The following is a 16,147-nucleotide window of genomic DNA, read 5'->3' as shown; positions in this document are numbered from 1 at the left end:
CTCGGTTAACCGTTGGAGTATCAAACGAAGTCCAAATGGTACGAAACTTGGCAGGCGGTCTACCGGTAGTAAACCAAGGCCGCAAGACAAGTCTCGGTCCAATCCAAAAATGTTTAATCCCCACACATGAAAGAAAGGTAGAAATGACCACCGGAGGAGAACGGAACGCCGGAATGCAAAACGGACAACGGGGAAAATGCTCGGATGCATGAGACAAACACGTATGCAAATGAAATGCACATGATGACATGATATGCAATGCATGACACGCAAGCAATGACAAGGCAACAACAGTGAATAACTGGAGGACACCTGGCACATCGGTCTCGGGGCGTTACACTGGCCAAAACTCGGGTCGGTCCGGGCTTCGGGTCGGGCCTAGCCAAGCCCGAGTCAAAAAACCTAGGCCCAAGCCCGACCCGGCCCAGCCATCAGGCCTGGTTTTTAGGCCCAAGCCCGGCCCGAACACATAAAAGCCCGATGGCTGATGAAGCCTAAAAACAATACATTTTGCATTTTGCCTCGGTCTTGGTGCAAAAGACAATACATTTTGCATTTGTGGAGTAACCAACTAGTCATCACATATATGAATGAGCCAACTTTCTATATTACTTGAAGAACCGAACCAATCAGTTCAGCTAGGCCGAACGCCCCGTCTAGTCGAATCTCATGCAATGACCAGAATGAAATCTCATGCAATGACCAATGAAATCTCATGCAGTGACCAAAGGGACCCACTGAGACGATGACCAAGTTAAAATCGTGGGGCAAAATCTCAAGTTGTACACCTCAATTGATTGTGAGAGCTTCACATCATAGGGAGCATATTGTGAATTAAAGGATGCTACATCTTTTCTTCTTTTTTTTGCGAATATATTTCTTACTGCATCAACTCACAACTTGAAAACTAAAATTGGAGCTACGCTTCACTGGATCCTTCAAGCGGCCGGGTTTGATTTCCTCAAGCTCTATCAAGGCATTTGTTATTCGCATGTCCACCTCAAACGAAGATACCTACACGAGCACGAGATAAACGGAGTTTAGCAAGTAGAGTAGTATATAATTAAATTTCGCATGATACTGAATCGAACCATGTTGACTCATTCTGACCGAAGAAGCAGTCAACCTGCGACTATGGCCCTGTTTGGTTCATAAATCCTAGGACTTTTTTTTAGTCCCAACTTATAAGTCTCAAGTCCCTATCTGTTTGGTTCCTGAGACTTATAAGTCTCAATAAAACCATATTACAACTATAAGTCCTTATAAGTCCCTCCTTAAGAATCTTATTTGATAAATCTCAAATGTCCACTTTAAATTCTTTATAAAGACTTATTTAAGTCCATAAACCAATAAGTCTCTAGAAACAAACAGCCTCTTCCTACTCCTACCCCGTTAACTCGGGCACTGATGGAGAGCAATTCGTCGAAAGAACTAAAGTCGGATTAGGCTTTCCGGCGCACGTACCGTTGACTCCACCGCGACCGCGACGTCCATGCACATGGCGCCGTCGCAGCACCACGACCGGATCGCCGTCACCCGCAGCTCCTGCATGGCTTTGAGCCGCCGGAGCACCGCCTCAAGCACGCCAGCCATAGAAGAACACACGCCCTCGCTGCGCACCTTGACCACCACACCGCCGCGGGACGCGCCGTCTGATTCTGACGATCTCACCAGCTCTGCATTCCGCGCGCCAAGCCGGCCCTTCCTCCCCTCCAGCTCCCTGATGTAGTCGACCGCCGCGGCGAGGACGAAGTTCTTGGCACCCTGCATACGAACGTGCAGAAGAGAAATGCTCGTGTCACTTCACTTGCGTTTGCAGTTCAGCGACCAATTGATGTGATCAACGTACGTACGTTTGGTGCCCGTCCCGGGGGCAGGAGGGCGCGGATGTCGGCGTAGCCCTGGCTGAGGCGCTCCCGCCGCAGCCGCTCCCGCGTGATGTGCCGGAACGCCGAGCTGCGCGGCACCTGCGGCTCGATCGGCTCCTTCGCTGGCGGCGCCGCTCGTGCTCCAGAAGATGTCCCCTGGGGAGACGACTCAAGGCCATTGATGCGCCTCGGCCTCAGGTACTCGTGCATGCTCCGGTGGACGTTGGCTCTGCCCCGCGCGCGCTGCCGCCGGCCCGGGGACGCCAGCGACGACGTCGCCGTACTACGCCGCTGGTACGGCGCGAAGGCGCTGCCCTGGTGCGCCACCGCGGGCGGGGGCGAGAGGAGGCCCATCAGGCTCATCAGGCCGTCGTCGTCGTCCCGGTCGACGGAGAAGAACCACTCGTCCATGGCTCAAGGACCAAGTTCTCCCGGTGGCCTCTGGGTGCTCTGAATGCCGAGGCTATGCTTGCACGCATGCCGATGTTGCCGCTGTTGGTGGTGCCGCGATCGCGCGCGTGTCTGCGCTTGTATACGCGGGCGTCCAGGTGTGGCGGCACGACAAAAAAAAGACCGAGGAGGAGAAGAAAGGTCGTCACGCCCGCGGGTGGTTTGGTTTGACCGGGCACACTGTTTGAAGGCTGGCTGGCTGGCTGAAAAGTGAAAGCAGAAGCAGCACGGCTTCTCACTGCAGCACTGCGTGTCTGCGTCTGCATGGTGTGTACGGTCTACGGTGTACCTGTTTTTCATTTAGAAAGACGGCCGTACAGTACCCGCGCGTAGTCTGTATGCCATGCATATACGTACGATGGAAGGAGCTCGGTGTCCTCTGCTCCGAGGCAACATCAGAACAGAAAGCACCGATCGATGGTCAGATTCAGATAGAAGGATTGAAAACTTCTACTTGGCCCTCCTTTTGTTTCGGCGTGCGGTGTATACGCACGATGCGTGCGTTGATTGCTGGCCGTAATGCGGTTCTGGGAGAGATGGCCAGTAGTATCCCGGAAGCTGCAGCCTGCACAGAACAGCGGGATGGTTTCTTTCGATCGCATGCGCATGGTTTACATGCTCTATATGGAATGTCTATGCGCTCCGATTAAAGTTAAATACATTGAAGGTGACTCAACTTGTCCTGCATGTTCGGTTTGATGTTTAAAGTTGTAAAATACATAAAATAAGTGTTTGAACTTGCCCGGCCGTGCAAATAGGGTGCCTCCTTCTATATCCGCCCGTACATCTAACCCGCGTGGCATGCCAGCATGGCAGTGACCCACCTGTCAGTTGCTGAGAGCAGGGACAGTGTTGGGTACTCCGTGCGTGAGGATTTTTTTAGCGGAAACCCCCCTCATGAAAAAAGACCTCAAACACAGTGTATGGTGGTGAGAAATAACATGAAAAATTCATAATGTAGGGGTTTCGAACCTGACACTTCCTGATCAACTACGACTCGGTCTGCCCACTTGGCCAAAATATGCCATGCGTTCACCTCTTAGATAGAAAGCTTTGTAGACGCTTTCCACATATCGCTCTGCAAATTTCCTAATGTGTTATCTATCGGGTTTTTTAAAAGATCATGTGTAGTTTTGTTGCACGTACTTTGAAGAGCTAGACATGAATTTTTTTCAACAATTTATGGGGATTGAAATAGTTTAACCTATATTAGAAATTGTTGTCTAAATATATGATTCTGGACCACAAGGCACACACACTATTGTTTATCTTTATTGTATTTCTATTGTTAACAAATTAAAATACCTAATTATTATGGAGTATTCAGCATGCATTAAAAAGTATTGTGTTAAAAAATTTAATACAAATATTCAAAATGCTATAGAATGATTCTTAATACAAATTGAACTCTTTTTAATACAAATTTCCAATTGTTTAATGCAAGACGAACATTTTTTTCAAAAACACGCTATAATTTTTTAGTACACGTGAAACATCCTCCAAAAACATGTTGAACAGTTTTAAAACACACTAACAGTTTCTTCAGTTATGGCAATTGTAATTTTTCTTACATTATTTTTTTGAATGGTAAAATAATATGAAAATAAAAATAAATAACTTGAAAAATCAAAATAAAAATTGTGCGGCCCATAGAAGCGCCATCTAAATAAAAGTTGCTTGAAGACGTACATAGCAACCAAAGAGGACTTTTGAAGCACGGTGGCCACTGAGCATGTTTTATTAAAGGCTAGAAACTGGCACTTAAAGGTTTAAAAAAGAATTGATTGTTTTCACACTCAAAATTTATGCATGTGCTCTAAGTGACATTCAAATTTTGTTTCACAATTATGCTATATTATACCCTGCAAAAAAGACAAAGACCCGGTAACAAAAAACAAGATGATTTTTGCATTTATTTGTATTTTCTACCTCTCACATACAAGCGCAAATTTTGATGAAAATTCATACACATATATTACCCTTCTATGTGTGCATGTACGAAGAATTTCAGAATTTTTTTAGCTATAAAAATCCATTTCTTTGAACTTTGAAAAAAAAAGGACACAGTATGCCTATGGTCCAAAGTTACTTTTTGCATATCAATGCAATATATGGTGTTCATTCGACCGATGTTAGATATGTTTGATCAAATTGAACGGATGTTTGGTTCAAGCCACACCGTAGACAAGATTCCTTTTGTGAAAAAGTAAACTCGGCATGCCATACGCACAAAAATGTGACAATATTTTCTTAGGCAATCTGAAGTGTTGCTAAGAGTTTGTGAACCTAAAGTTAGACAAGTTTAGCAAAATTTGAGTGGCAAACTATGACAAAATTAGCCAAACCAAACAGGCCCGTAGTTTAAGAGTTCAATGACCGTCTAAAAGAAGTTGAGCAAGTTGGGTAGCCCATAAGCTGGATTATGGCATGCATAGGAAAATACTGTGTATGTAGGTTTTATATAATAGGTCGAAATGAAACAAGTGGGGCCAAAACTTCCCATAGCCGGGCTAGAGAATTAGCATCGGGACAGCATGCGATTAATTAATCAATATGGCAAAAATTCCTACAACATGCGATTTCTCCTCTCGAAATACCAGTACCACTCAGCCAAACTAGAGTCGCTGTGCAGACGTCCACTTATTTCCACCGGAGAATCTGCGGGTCCACGCGGCAAGCTCTGATTGGCCACGACAGGATAGCCAATCTCCCGCCTCACCCAATCCTGGTGGTGCCAAGCGATCCGCGGCCCCGCTTATTGTCGATATTTTCACACGTCGCCTTATTAAGGATACACCGTGCGGACCAGCACACGCTAGCCAAGCAAGACCCGAGCAAGCCACACTCTCCAGCACCAGCAGGCCAGCGGCAAGCAGCGCAAGCACAACAACCAAATGGCCACCATCAGCGCCGCCGCGGCGACCACCGTCGTCGCCCGTGCCGCCATCGCCAGGCCGCAGGCCCTAGGTACGTAGCGCTACGTGCCGCTGCGCGTGTGTGTGTTCCATGTGCAGCGTTCGCAGCCCAAGCCTGAGCTGAGCTGAGCCGATTAACCGTGCAGGTCTGCCCCAGCTGAGGACGAGGAGCGAGAGGGTGAGGTGCAGCTACTCCAAGGACGCCAAGGAGGCGACCCCTGCCGCCGCCGTCCGCGGGGCTGGCGCGTCCCTGCTCGCCGCGGCGGGCGCGGTGACCGCGTCCGCGGGGCCGGCGCTGGCGCTGGTCGACGAGCGGATGTCGACGGAGGGCACCGGGCTGAGCCTGGGGCTGAGCAACAACCTGCTGGGGTGGATCCTCCTGGGCGTCTTCGGCCTCATCTGGTCGCTCTACACCGTATACACCTCCGGCCTCGACGAGGACGAGGAGTCCGGCGGCCTCTCGCTCTAAGCTACACATAGTTTCCTCGTCGTCTCATGTAATCCGCTCGCGAGCATCGCCATGATCGGTGTAATGTAATTCCAGAGATGGATATTTGTATCTAAGCGTTTCCATTCTGAGATGTTTCGCCGTCAGATGGTTTGCTCGCCCCGCCTTGAAGACTGTGTCTCGCGACTTGGATGAATAATAAAAACATCCAAGGAAAATTTCACGCACGCACAGATAGGTCCAAGTTCTCAGTAAAATTGCTGATCTGTGATGGTATGTGCCATTTTGGCCATATAGTTCCTTTGCTTCTAGTGTACATAACTTTACATCAGCTATTTGATCAAACCCATATAACAGAACATGTATCGGTTCGCTGCAACAGAATATTAACTTTTTGATCTACAACAAAATCTGTTGATGAATGTTGATTCTCAAGGTGCTCCAGGTTAGGTGTAAAAACTGGTGCCTACTCTAATGGTCAGCTGGTACTATCTTCAATATGATTGTCCTGAGTCACAATCTCTTCAGCAGTAACTTCTATCTGTTCAGAGATGCTTAAGGTGACCTCGGAAAAAATTTCAGTGTTTCCTTCGGACGAGCCACCAGTAGCATCAGTAACTTCTATTGGCTCAGAATCGCCAGTTACCACAATATTTTCAAGGTGCTGAGCTCTTGACCTGGTTTTCAAAGGCTCATCAGGTGGGCTTGTGGCTGGATGAGAGATCAATATTACAGAACTCGATTGAATCTGGACACTGGATTGGTCCACATAAGATTCATCGGGGTGCTCATGACTTCTAGAATTCTGCGTGTTATCCTCTTCGCCATGGTATGATATGCCAAGTTTCTGTGCATGACTCAATCCTGGACAAACTCCCTAGCAAAAAGATGTATCGCAGTCAGAAAAGAAAAACACACCTTCAACTTCAAACCAACGTATATACTAGATCGAAGTGACAAAAGATCTTAAAAGATCCGCTTGGTAAGTGTGGTATTCCTGTACAATAGCACAAGCACCATAATAAACCATAAAATAAGGCCGTCCATCTTTAGTTCTTACATATTGAACACTCGAACGCAACATCAGATTGACACGGAAACCATGCATGGCATTCGAAGTCCACTCCTAAACTACTCAGATAAAATATACATTCCACTGTTCAATCTCATCTTTCCTCACCTAGTGAAGGACCGGTAACAACAAGTGGAAAGTTAATAACACAATTAAATATGCTCCATGCAAACAGTTAATATATCATTAAAGCAGATTCAATTTAAACAACATGTTCCATTATCGTCCATTTTCTTTCTGCAAGGCAGAGAAGGTGCCTAAAGAAAAGTTAATCAGAAATGCAGTAGAGCATACCTTGATGTAACCTCTTGTTGTGAACAAAACATTGGACAATGAATTTTGACTGGAAACAGTCCGTCTTTCATCAAACTGGGCACAGTTAGCACTTTGCTGTATACTGGAACCATCACCACTGCCGTAGCCACGGTCTCCAAAATGAAGACAATGCTCATCTACCAAGGTTATTTCGGGAGTAGCAGGTAACAAATGGCCTTCTGTGCTGAATATGTATCTGCAGAGTCAATGATACATGGTAAGTTGGAATGTTACATCTGAATAAGCAACTGAACTCAATAACTCCACAGAAGTCGTACTTACTTATATGGCCCATTTTCAACAATGTTATCAGGGCCTACAGCTAAATCAAAAAGAAGCCAGAGATATTTTACCTGCAATGTGTTCGTAGTTAGATTTAACTGGTACAGACATGAAATGACTGTTTTTTTAATTCATGTCAAGCATTCATACATATTATGATTCGGGAGAAGGGCTCGAGGAAATATAATGTGCACATAAATTTTAGGAGACACAAAGTAGATGATTATATTTCGTAGTTCGCCAGATCTAATCATAAATGTTAGGGTCCAGAGAAGAGATTGTTTTAAAGTTTATGGTTCACTCTCGTGTTAGTAGACTAAGATACCCTACAAGAAAAATGACTAAATGTTTAGAACTGGTGAAGAAATATAAGAGCGTTTAGATCACTAAAGTAGTGATCTAAACGCTCTTATATTTCTTTACGGAGGAAGTACTAAGTAGTTACCCATACACATGCTAATCTCATTTCTAACAAACTGATCTAGGTGATGTGCGGTGCTGGTCCACGAAAAAAATCATGCCAGCATTTTATTGGCAAAGAATATATTGCATATTTTGATATAAAATTACTTGCCGTTTCTGCAAGGAAAAAACTCTCCATGTGGTCATCCTGCTTGTGGGTTTCCACATCTGAAATGTGGCAGTAGCCGCAAGGACATTTAGCAGCATATTGAAGGCTTGCTAGTATATCCCTTCCAACATCAAGGTACCTGCAAATTTTTCATGGTAACGAAGTTATAGTTTTGCACTTAACTAAAAATCAACAGGTTCCCATCAATAATAGCGAAGGTGAACACTTCTTTTGTCCACATCAGCATCACATAAAAGAATCATACATGGAGAGCTTCACTCAGGTCTCATATGTCCCTTTAAGTGGTAAGAGCACTTGATTCTAAAAGATTGGTCTGTTTACACAAGAACAAACTATATCTTACTTGCAAAGAAAACACACCTATAATCTCTGGTAGCCTTGAATAGCCAATATGTGCTTTCAATCAACTCAGGCCGCAGCGGGTAGCTCCTTTGTCCGTTCTATGAAACATTGGAACATATCAAATGGTGAGAATAAGAAAGTGGTAAATACTCTCGTTACAGCAGTTTTGCTAGGACCATATTTGTCTTTTAGAATTGATAATTCCATTTGAAGTTCAAGGCTTGCGGTGTATCCGGCCAGATTGAGGACCAAAAATTATTAACCCATAAACGCATAAAATTTATTCGGTTATTCCATTACCTGAACAGTGGATGTAGCCAGATTAAACCCTTCTGGAGTGAACCCATATTTTTTCCAGACGCTAAAGAAGGCAGCATGTGTTCGAATGGCAGGATCTACATCTCCAGCTAAAACCTTAAATCTAAGTAGCATAAGCAATTATCTAAAATATGTGCTGCAGAGCTGGTATATGTTCTGTTATATGAAGAACCCAAACCTGAAGTCCTGGCCAGAATGCCTGCAGACTATTGAATAGTGGCCAAACAGTAGCACCAGAATTCATATTTACCTCAATATACCTAACATGGAATTTTGAAAATTAGACATCAAACTTGAACATTCAACAGGAAGCAGCTGAAAAACTTACAATAGCATGAAAACATAAACTATCTGACCGTATATGCTGAGCAAGAAAACATGATTGAACTTATGTAGTTGTACGTTACAGTTTCATCATGTTATAGAGATCAAATTCCAATTTTGACCTTTAAAAAATACAACCTTGCAAAATAACCAAATATCCTCAAACAATGACATGATACTGGGGCTTAACAGCGTTGAATATGATTTAAAAAGTAATAGCATTTTTACCAAGGATCATGGTGGAGGTAGTGCATGGCAGCCTTGTAAGCCTCTTGAAATACATACAAGTATTCTTCATCTCCGAACAATAAATATGCCTGTTGATACAAAATAATAACTGTTAAAATCTATGGTAGGGAAGTCAAGAAATAGATTAAGAGAGAACCAACTAGATGATGAGCAGGGTTTTGGTCAAGCTATAGAATAAACATGTATCAAGGATTATTCAAAAATATCTGGCACGCCTATCTTATTACATTCGATTGTACAATACTTTTTTCCAAAAAAATAATATCTATGTTCTACATTATTTAGAGTTTTGGACACCTTCAGAACATATTCGTAGAACGAGTCGATGCTTGTGCCGATTCCTGCATCCTGCATGATGGTAATGGTGAATCGTCTTCAGAAACTAAGAATGCAAAGGGAAAAAATTGGAAGTAATTATGTTGGTATTGTTAGCACGGCCCCCAGACAAGCAAAAGCGACGATACAACGCAGAACAAACATGTTTCCACTCCACTGGCATGACCAGTCATATCAATTTAATAAATAGACATAGTGAGTAGCATGGGACATGGTATTTATCCCAGACAGTGGTACATGCCTACACAAATACCATGAGCTAGCTTCTTGTACATCAAAGTGTTATACGGCAAGAGAGTGCAGAAAAATACATTTGGTGGCTCAAAAATTGTCATACGAGGATAACAATTAATACCTTTTGTGTCCATTCACCAGTAAAGACATTTATATGGGCACCGACAAGGTTGAGTTTCGACCTGCGTGCCCATATCCCACGCACTGAATTTTTTGCAACTTGCTCAAAAACTGCGATGGGAGTAGCAAATTTAACAAAGAATGATATAATGCACTAACAATAAGAAAGCGATACTACAAGATCAAAGCACAACACTGATTCATATTGCCAATACTGACCAGTGTTATTAGTCAACCGACTCAAGACACCGAACTCCAATGTCAAAGTGCCGCCACCAGCCGTCGATGTTATCTGGAGTAACATCCAGATGTCAACAGCAAATCTAATGTATGTTCATGTCCACTTAATAGCCAGGTAACTTGCTCGTGCTAGTTACAAGCATGAATACGAGAGATTAAGCAGGACATATGTGATGGTATTTATCGTCAAAAATTACTGAACATGAGTAGAGGTAATTCAAAAGTGATATAGAGGATTAGATGACACTGAGGTAATATGTTTAATGGTTACAAAATCAGTAGAATAACCATTCCAAAATTACTGAAGCAAAATGCATAAGAATTTTGGAACTCTCAGCAAATCTCAACATTATTGGTAATTAACATGTTTCTAGAGACGTTTCTCTTTGCAAAACTTTACAGCCAGCAAAAGGGAAGAAGAAAGAAGCTTGCCTTGCTTTCATCATCATCGACTCCATACAATAAATTAACAGATCCAAATGGAATACCTACAAGACAAATTGCACTAGTTAGGCAAACAATAGGAAATCAGAACACAATAAGAACTAAGAAACTTGAAAAGCCTTTTTGTTCAATCCATCATAAATGAGTGACCGAGAGATGCAAGGGGAAATTTCTTATCCAAACCAATTTGGTATACGTTTCTACCTGTGGCCATCGAAAGTGGCATTAAACACCAGTGATGCGGTGAAACCGGTTCAACAACAGCCAAACTCCAGTGGCAAATCCAGCATGTTGCCAAGTCACATATAAGATATTTTCCTTTTTATAAATTTGTGAAGTGTGTGCATGCTTGCATTATGAGTGTGCCGTCCATGCGTTTTCACATGTATGTGAGTGTGTATTGTTAAAATGAACATGATTTTCCTTGTAATTAGGTCTAGTACCACCACCCTGGCCGGTGAAAAATAGTCCAATGTCTGCTGTACTGATGGGATACATAACATATTCCATTACAAAAAGATACAAATAGACAAAGTAGTGAACCTGTAGGAGTGTCAAATGCAGGTAACAACCTCTGGGCCAAGTCAACGGACAAATGAAGTAACTGATCATCATAAGACTCGATCTCCATACCCTGTCAATGAATAGTTAATACTGGAATACTTGAGCCATATGCCCATATCTATGTTCAGCTTTTTTTGCAAAATAAAATACATTAAGTAAAATTTCAGTCATTCAAACTGATGCAGATATTTATTGGTAGATCGCAGCACTTGAAGCCATGCATGTGATGACAAGAGAAAGTTGTATATATACTTTCTCCACAAGGCATGTTTCACACACTGTCATGCTTCTTTGCGCTCCACCACTTAGAAATATGTATCCATTTATGGTCACACTTTTGTAGTTCAGACTGAGAAAGTTAAAGTGGAAGCATTACCTAACCTTCTTACATTTTTACTGGTTTCATATCGTATTGACTCTGCACACTTGATAGTTGAACAAATAAGGTGAACAGAGTTTAGTAGTAATGAGGCGTTCTTTGGTCACTTTCTCCTCTTTTTACAGTGGATTATTTTTCTTTTTAATGAAAACATTTTCTTCATTACATGGGGGTGCTTTTAGTGAAACGTGGCAAACTAAAGAAAAAACTGACACGTGACCACGCCTATTACTTAATGCATCACATTCAGCCATTGCAATATTACAAAATAATCTCAAACAAAAAACAGAAGTGTTGAAATTGGGATACAGATGGTCTAGAGGGACTAAAACTAAAATATTCCGCATGGTTATTCCCAAGTAATAAGTTACAGTTTGGTGTCAAAAGTAGGCATACATATTATCAATATGGTCTTGCAAATTTCAGTTCAAAAAAATGGTCTTACGTTAGTAGCTTTGTTTTGCACCACAGCTGCTGCTTCAGTAAGATTTTTATGCTGTACTAAAGTATATATTATAGTTTCTATCTATAAGTGTATACTTTTTCATGTCATACTAAAAGTGATGTTATCAGGAAATAGGTAAGAACATAAACAGTCACAGCAAAGATGAGATAGGATCAAGCAGACATACAGTGGCATAGTCACTGGCAATCAGGTGAGCTGATAACAGACCCCCAAGTATACGTATATTGGTTTCAAAAACTGAGACAGTTTTGTTCTGCATGCACAGAGGAAACATGATTACTCAAATGGCGTGAGTTCTAAACAACAATCAAGTGTTAAATAACAGACTCATAAATGCCATAAGGAAGAAACATTCTGATTTGTACACGCTGAAATTCAGACGAAAAAACAAGTACGCTAAGTAGAAGTAGAACAGTCAAATATAACGAATTAATGGGGTACCTACATAATAGATGGTATGTTTTTCATAATCAAATTGCAATGCCCCAAAAAGGGCATGCTACTTCACAGCACACTGATATGTTTTACATAATCAGAATGCAAGGCTCCAAAAAGGGTATTGCTACTTCATGTCATCATTTGCGAAGTAGATCAACAAATTCATTGAGATAATAATAATTTGGTCAGCAAGCAGTTGATCATTTTGCTGCCCAGCAGAAATTAAGATATGAGAGTACTTCATTTTCTTTGCTATTTACTGGATGCATTTTCTTAACTCGGAAACTAACAAGCAAAGGATAAAATGCATTTCGTTAGATCTGTAATTAGTGAAACCAGATTCACTAAATGTCACTCATGTTTACTTACGATATCAAAGCGGACGTTCTTACCAACCCACTCCACACCAGCAGCAAATCTCTCCTTATCACCTAGTAAAGCCAGAGTATCCAAAGAATCGATCTGTTCAACAATGTTTGTTCGTGATTAATGATAATCCACTAAAGTAACAGATGTTTGCAAAAATACTGAGGAACCAGTTTGCTAGTTCTTACAAGAGTAAGTGCATAACCACCAAGGGAGTCTTCCCCTTGACAACTCAACGGTCGCAACTCATCAAGTGGAAAAGCATGTTGCATGTACCCATCAAATGCATGATAAAACATATCTTTCACCTGCATAAAAATATATACTTCTGTCTGTTAGCATTTCAACAAAGTTTAGGTCAATACAGGGCATTAAAAAATATGCTAGCTTGTTCTTATCTATACCACCCAAACGGGCAGATCCAATTCATCACAGCCATCAAACCATGTCAATCCAACAACCTAGATTGCTCCAATGGTGAGCTTTCAACACGTTTAGCGCACAAATAATATTATACCAAATATCAACGCATGTGCTAAACTGCTAATCACACAATTAACACCTAACTATATACTACCTATTAGTATTAATGTGCAATTAATTTTCTCCTAATATCAACATGCATTGCACGTGGACATTTACTAGTGCCATTTAGAGACTCTTGAGCTATTGCCACTACTGCCGGCCAAGGTAAGATACTGTTAAAAACATGATCGGTTAACAAGTAAATACGCGATGTTATCTTGGTTGAGTACAAGAGTAAGACATATACTTGGAATCCTGGATAAATCAGATAACTGAACTGGCCTAAGCTGCAACTCGTAAAAAATGAGCTATAACTTGGATTATACCCCATATCCTGCCATTGGGAACATCATCAGAATGTGCCTCGCACAAGGCACAAAAAATTCAGAGCCTTACCCCAGAAATGCTTCATTACAAGATAAATTTAAGAAGGAATGGAAAAAAGAAAGTGAAGTCTTTTTCTCAAAACAAGGCAACCTCAAAAGCACCAGAAGGCCCGAAAATGGAGTGGTCCAGTGAAATTCATAAAATGATCCCGTCCAGTAAAATTCAACGGACATGCTCACAAGAGTGCCTTTGTAATTTGTAATTGGGATAGGGTGTAGGGACAGTTGCTTCAAGTCCCAAACGGTACCTCTGATGACACAATCTTTATAACTAATAACATGTGCCAGCGTGTCTCAGGAATGCCAAATCCAAAACTGAGCTGTGGTCTTTTTTTTCACTCAACTCTATATCTATATCTATATCTATATCTATACCTACTAATAAAGGGAGGTGATATTCTTGGTTTGGTACCAAATTTTCTTACACTTATTTGTCCGCCATACTGGTTTCGTCCGCTTTCATTTTCTATTTTTGTTTCGTCCGCTTGCTTCGCCATATACGTGCACGTCGATCTATCCCCAGCTGGCCCCTGGGCCGCGCGCAGTTTTCACATCGACCGAGTTGGTAGCTGGGACAGCACGGAAGTAGCAAAAAAATCGTTGCGGGTGGGGTTCGAACTCACGAACTTGCTTCCTATCTTAACCGCTGCAGCTACCTGAGCCAGCTAATGCTCGTGGTAGAGAGTTGGTTCGTTATAAAATTAAATAATACCACCTCGCTCCTGTACACAAAACTTCACCAATTTATATACATCGATGAGTTACCTCAACATCAGCAAGCCACCTAGATAAGAGGGTAAAGTGTGGCTCATTTATTCTAGGAACAAAGGAAAAGGAAAGAAAGAAAGACCCGATGGAGAAATTAACTCCACAAATTGTGATGCCCAATGAAGTCCACAAATTGTGATGCGTGGCTGCATAGGCCAATGAAAGAAAAGAAATAAAGACCCGATGGTGAAATAGAAAAGAAAGAAAGACCTGATGGAGAAATTAACTCCAAAATTGTAATGTGTGGCTGCACATTGCCAATAAAAACACCAGATGAAGAAATTAACTCCACAAATTGTGATGTGTGGCTGCACGTGCCAATAAAAATAAAAAGACCCGATGAAGAAATTAGCTCCACAAATTGTGATACGTGGTTGCACATGCCAATAAAAAAAGATAAAGACCTGATAATGGCCACAACATTGTGGGAAGGTCTCAGTGGACATGCAATTAATATATGCGTCGTCAATATACATTTCTGCTAGACCTCGGCGTGCACGCTCCAGCTAGCGTCGGGTGTCACCATTCGGATGTTGTCGTGTTGTGCTGATGGACGTTTTGGTGGCGCCGTTCGAATGTTGTCATGCTGCGCTGATGGACATTTTGAAAGACGCGCCAATTTATATCTCCCGGTGCATTGCACGGGCACGTTTGCTAGTAGGCTTAAATAGCAGACATGCTCACAATCGAACAATGATCTTGAGTGGGGGGAGGGGGGGTGGGGGGGGGGGGGGGTGTATGGATCTTTCACTAAAGGTGCCAGCAATACCCATGAATCCAAAAAAATGTGCGCTGACAGGAACACTAACAGTGCCTTATGGCATCTCACATCAGGCATGAAAAGACCGAAAGTGATGGTTATATGATACATCTCCCAAATGTGGTGGTTTCATGTGGTTTACTCCGCCCCAGGTAGTGAACTCTTGAAAGTTGATTCCTACAACACACGTTCTCCTGGAACAAACAGTGGGTGCGACGGAAGCCAGGAATCTAACAATTTTTCCAGGAAGAAACTGTGGGATGCGGCAAAAGCCATGAATCTAAAAATTTAATTAACCAAACCAAGTGATCAATCCGGGGAGCCTAACACCAGATTACCAAACCAGCTAGCAATCGAACTGAAGCAAACGACACCGTTCAGCAAGCCGCAGGGAGCCGAACTGTAATGGAATCACGGAACTAGCTATACTAAGCTAGGACGGGCTGCGGCTAGGAGCGGCGGATCTGAGGGAGGGGCGGGGTACCTCGTCGCGAAGCAGGCGCGCCTCGGAAGGCGTGACGCCGTCTGCGACGGCGGCGCCAGGGAGCAGAGCGGCCGCGAGGATGGCGGCGGAGAGGCAGAGGAGGGGGGAGGCGCGGCCTTGGCGCCGCAGCCGCAGCCGCATCGGCTGCATCATGTTCGAGTTTGGGGACGGGCCCGAGAGACGAGGGGGAGCCCGGGAGGAGGGAGATAGGACTGCCAGTGCCAGGACAGGGTACTCCGTCTCCAGGAGACGTGTTTTTTTTTAAGATACGAGGAGACGTGTTCTGAAAAAAGAAAAACATACCACCGTGCTATGCATATTGATATTTGGCAGAATATTAATTGCATCTTGATATTAGATAGAATATCCTAAAAAAGATATAGAATATCCTAAAAAATATTAGATAGAATATTAATTATATGTTAATTATGTGATTAGCGCTGGGCTTGGGAGGCCGAGTGA

At 42.8% G+C, this 16,147-nt stretch overlaps 3 protein-coding genes across 3 annotated transcripts; 1 reads left to right on the top strand and 2 right to left on the bottom strand.

Moving 5' to 3' along the window:
- Positions 1–740: 740 nt before the first annotated feature.
- Positions 741–2,416, bottom strand: BHLH92 (basic helix-loop-helix (bHLH) DNA-binding superfamily protein). Its single transcript, XM_048712245.2, has 3 exons — positions 1,854–2,416; positions 1,465–1,764; positions 741–1,014 (listed from the first exon to the last, which is right to left on the bottom strand). The coding sequence occupies exons 1-3, from the start codon at positions 2,277–2,279 to the stop codon at positions 889–891; spliced, it is 852 nt and encodes a 283-aa protein (XP_048568202.2). The 5' UTR covers positions 2,280–2,416; the 3' UTR covers positions 741–888.
- A 2,658-nt stretch (positions 2,417–5,074) lies between these two features.
- On the top strand, positions 5,075–5,814 carry LOC125544966 (photosystem II reaction center W protein, chloroplastic-like). Its single transcript, XM_048708780.2, has 2 exons — positions 5,075–5,285; positions 5,380–5,814. Exons 1-2 carry the CDS (start codon positions 5,213–5,215, stop codon positions 5,700–5,702), a joined length of 396 nt encoding a protein of 131 aa, XP_048564737.1. The 5' UTR covers positions 5,075–5,212; the 3' UTR covers positions 5,703–5,814.
- Positions 5,815–5,916: 102 nt separating this feature from the next.
- LOC125544965 (Glycosyl hydrolase family 47 protein) lies at positions 5,917–15,923 on the bottom strand. Its single transcript, XM_048708779.2, has 17 exons — positions 15,686–15,923; positions 12,951–13,070; positions 12,766–12,858; positions 12,125–12,211; positions 11,093–11,183; positions 10,538–10,593; positions 10,085–10,157; positions 9,867–9,976; positions 9,473–9,523; positions 9,155–9,243; positions 8,781–8,862; positions 8,585–8,698; positions 8,303–8,382; positions 7,925–8,060; positions 7,351–7,421; positions 7,048–7,264; positions 5,917–6,558 (listed from the first exon to the last, which is right to left on the bottom strand). Exons 1-17 carry the CDS (start codon positions 15,836–15,838, stop codon positions 6,160–6,162), a joined length of 2,022 nt encoding a protein of 673 aa, XP_048564736.1. The 5' UTR covers positions 15,839–15,923; the 3' UTR covers positions 5,917–6,159.
- Positions 15,924–16,147: the final 224 nt, after the last annotated feature.

The sequence above is a fragment of the Triticum urartu genome, chromosome 3A (assembly GCF_056163025.1).
Source record: "Triticum urartu cultivar PI428250 chromosome 3A, HENAU_Tu73, whole genome shotgun sequence".
Classification (NCBI taxonomy): Eukaryota; Viridiplantae; Streptophyta; class Magnoliopsida; order Poales; family Poaceae; genus Triticum; species Triticum urartu.
The sequence above is the reverse complement of the archived record's forward strand: the minus strand, read 5'-3'. Positions and strand labels throughout refer to the sequence as shown.

Excerpts from the sequence above, each read along its gene's own strand:
- BHLH92 (XM_048712245.2), bottom strand. The coding sequence starts at position 2,279 with ATGGACGAGTGGTTCTTCTCCGTCGACCGGGACGACGACGACGGCCTG. Across the intron at positions 1,765-1,853 it reads CCCCGGGACGGGCACCAAAC|GGTGCCAAGAACTTCGTCCT; the intron begins GTACGTACGTTG and ends GTTCGTATGCAG. Across the intron at positions 1,015-1,464 it reads CGGTCGCGGTGGAGTCAACG|GTATCTTCGTTTGAGGTGGA; the intron begins GTACGTGCGCCG and ends GTGCTCGTGTAG.
- LOC125544966 (XM_048708780.2), top strand. The coding sequence starts at position 5,213 with ATGGCCACCATCAGCGCCGCCGCGGCGACCACCGTCGTCGCCCGTGCC. Across the intron at positions 5,286-5,379 it reads CGCCAGGCCGCAGGCCCTAG|GTCTGCCCCAGCTGAGGACG; the intron begins GTACGTAGCGCT and ends TTAACCGTGCAG.
- LOC125544965 (XM_048708779.2), bottom strand. The coding sequence starts at position 15,838 with ATGATGCAGCCGATGCGGCTGCGGCTGCGGCGCCAAGGCCGCGCCTCC. Across the intron at positions 12,212-12,765 it reads AGAACGTCCGCTTTGATATC|AACAAAACTGTCTCAGTTTT; the intron begins GTAAGTAAACAT and ends CTGTGCATGCAG. Across the intron at positions 9,977-10,084 it reads TCGGTTGACTAATAACACTG|TTTTTGAGCAAGTTGCAAAA; the intron begins GTCAGTATTGGC and ends CTCCCATCGCAG.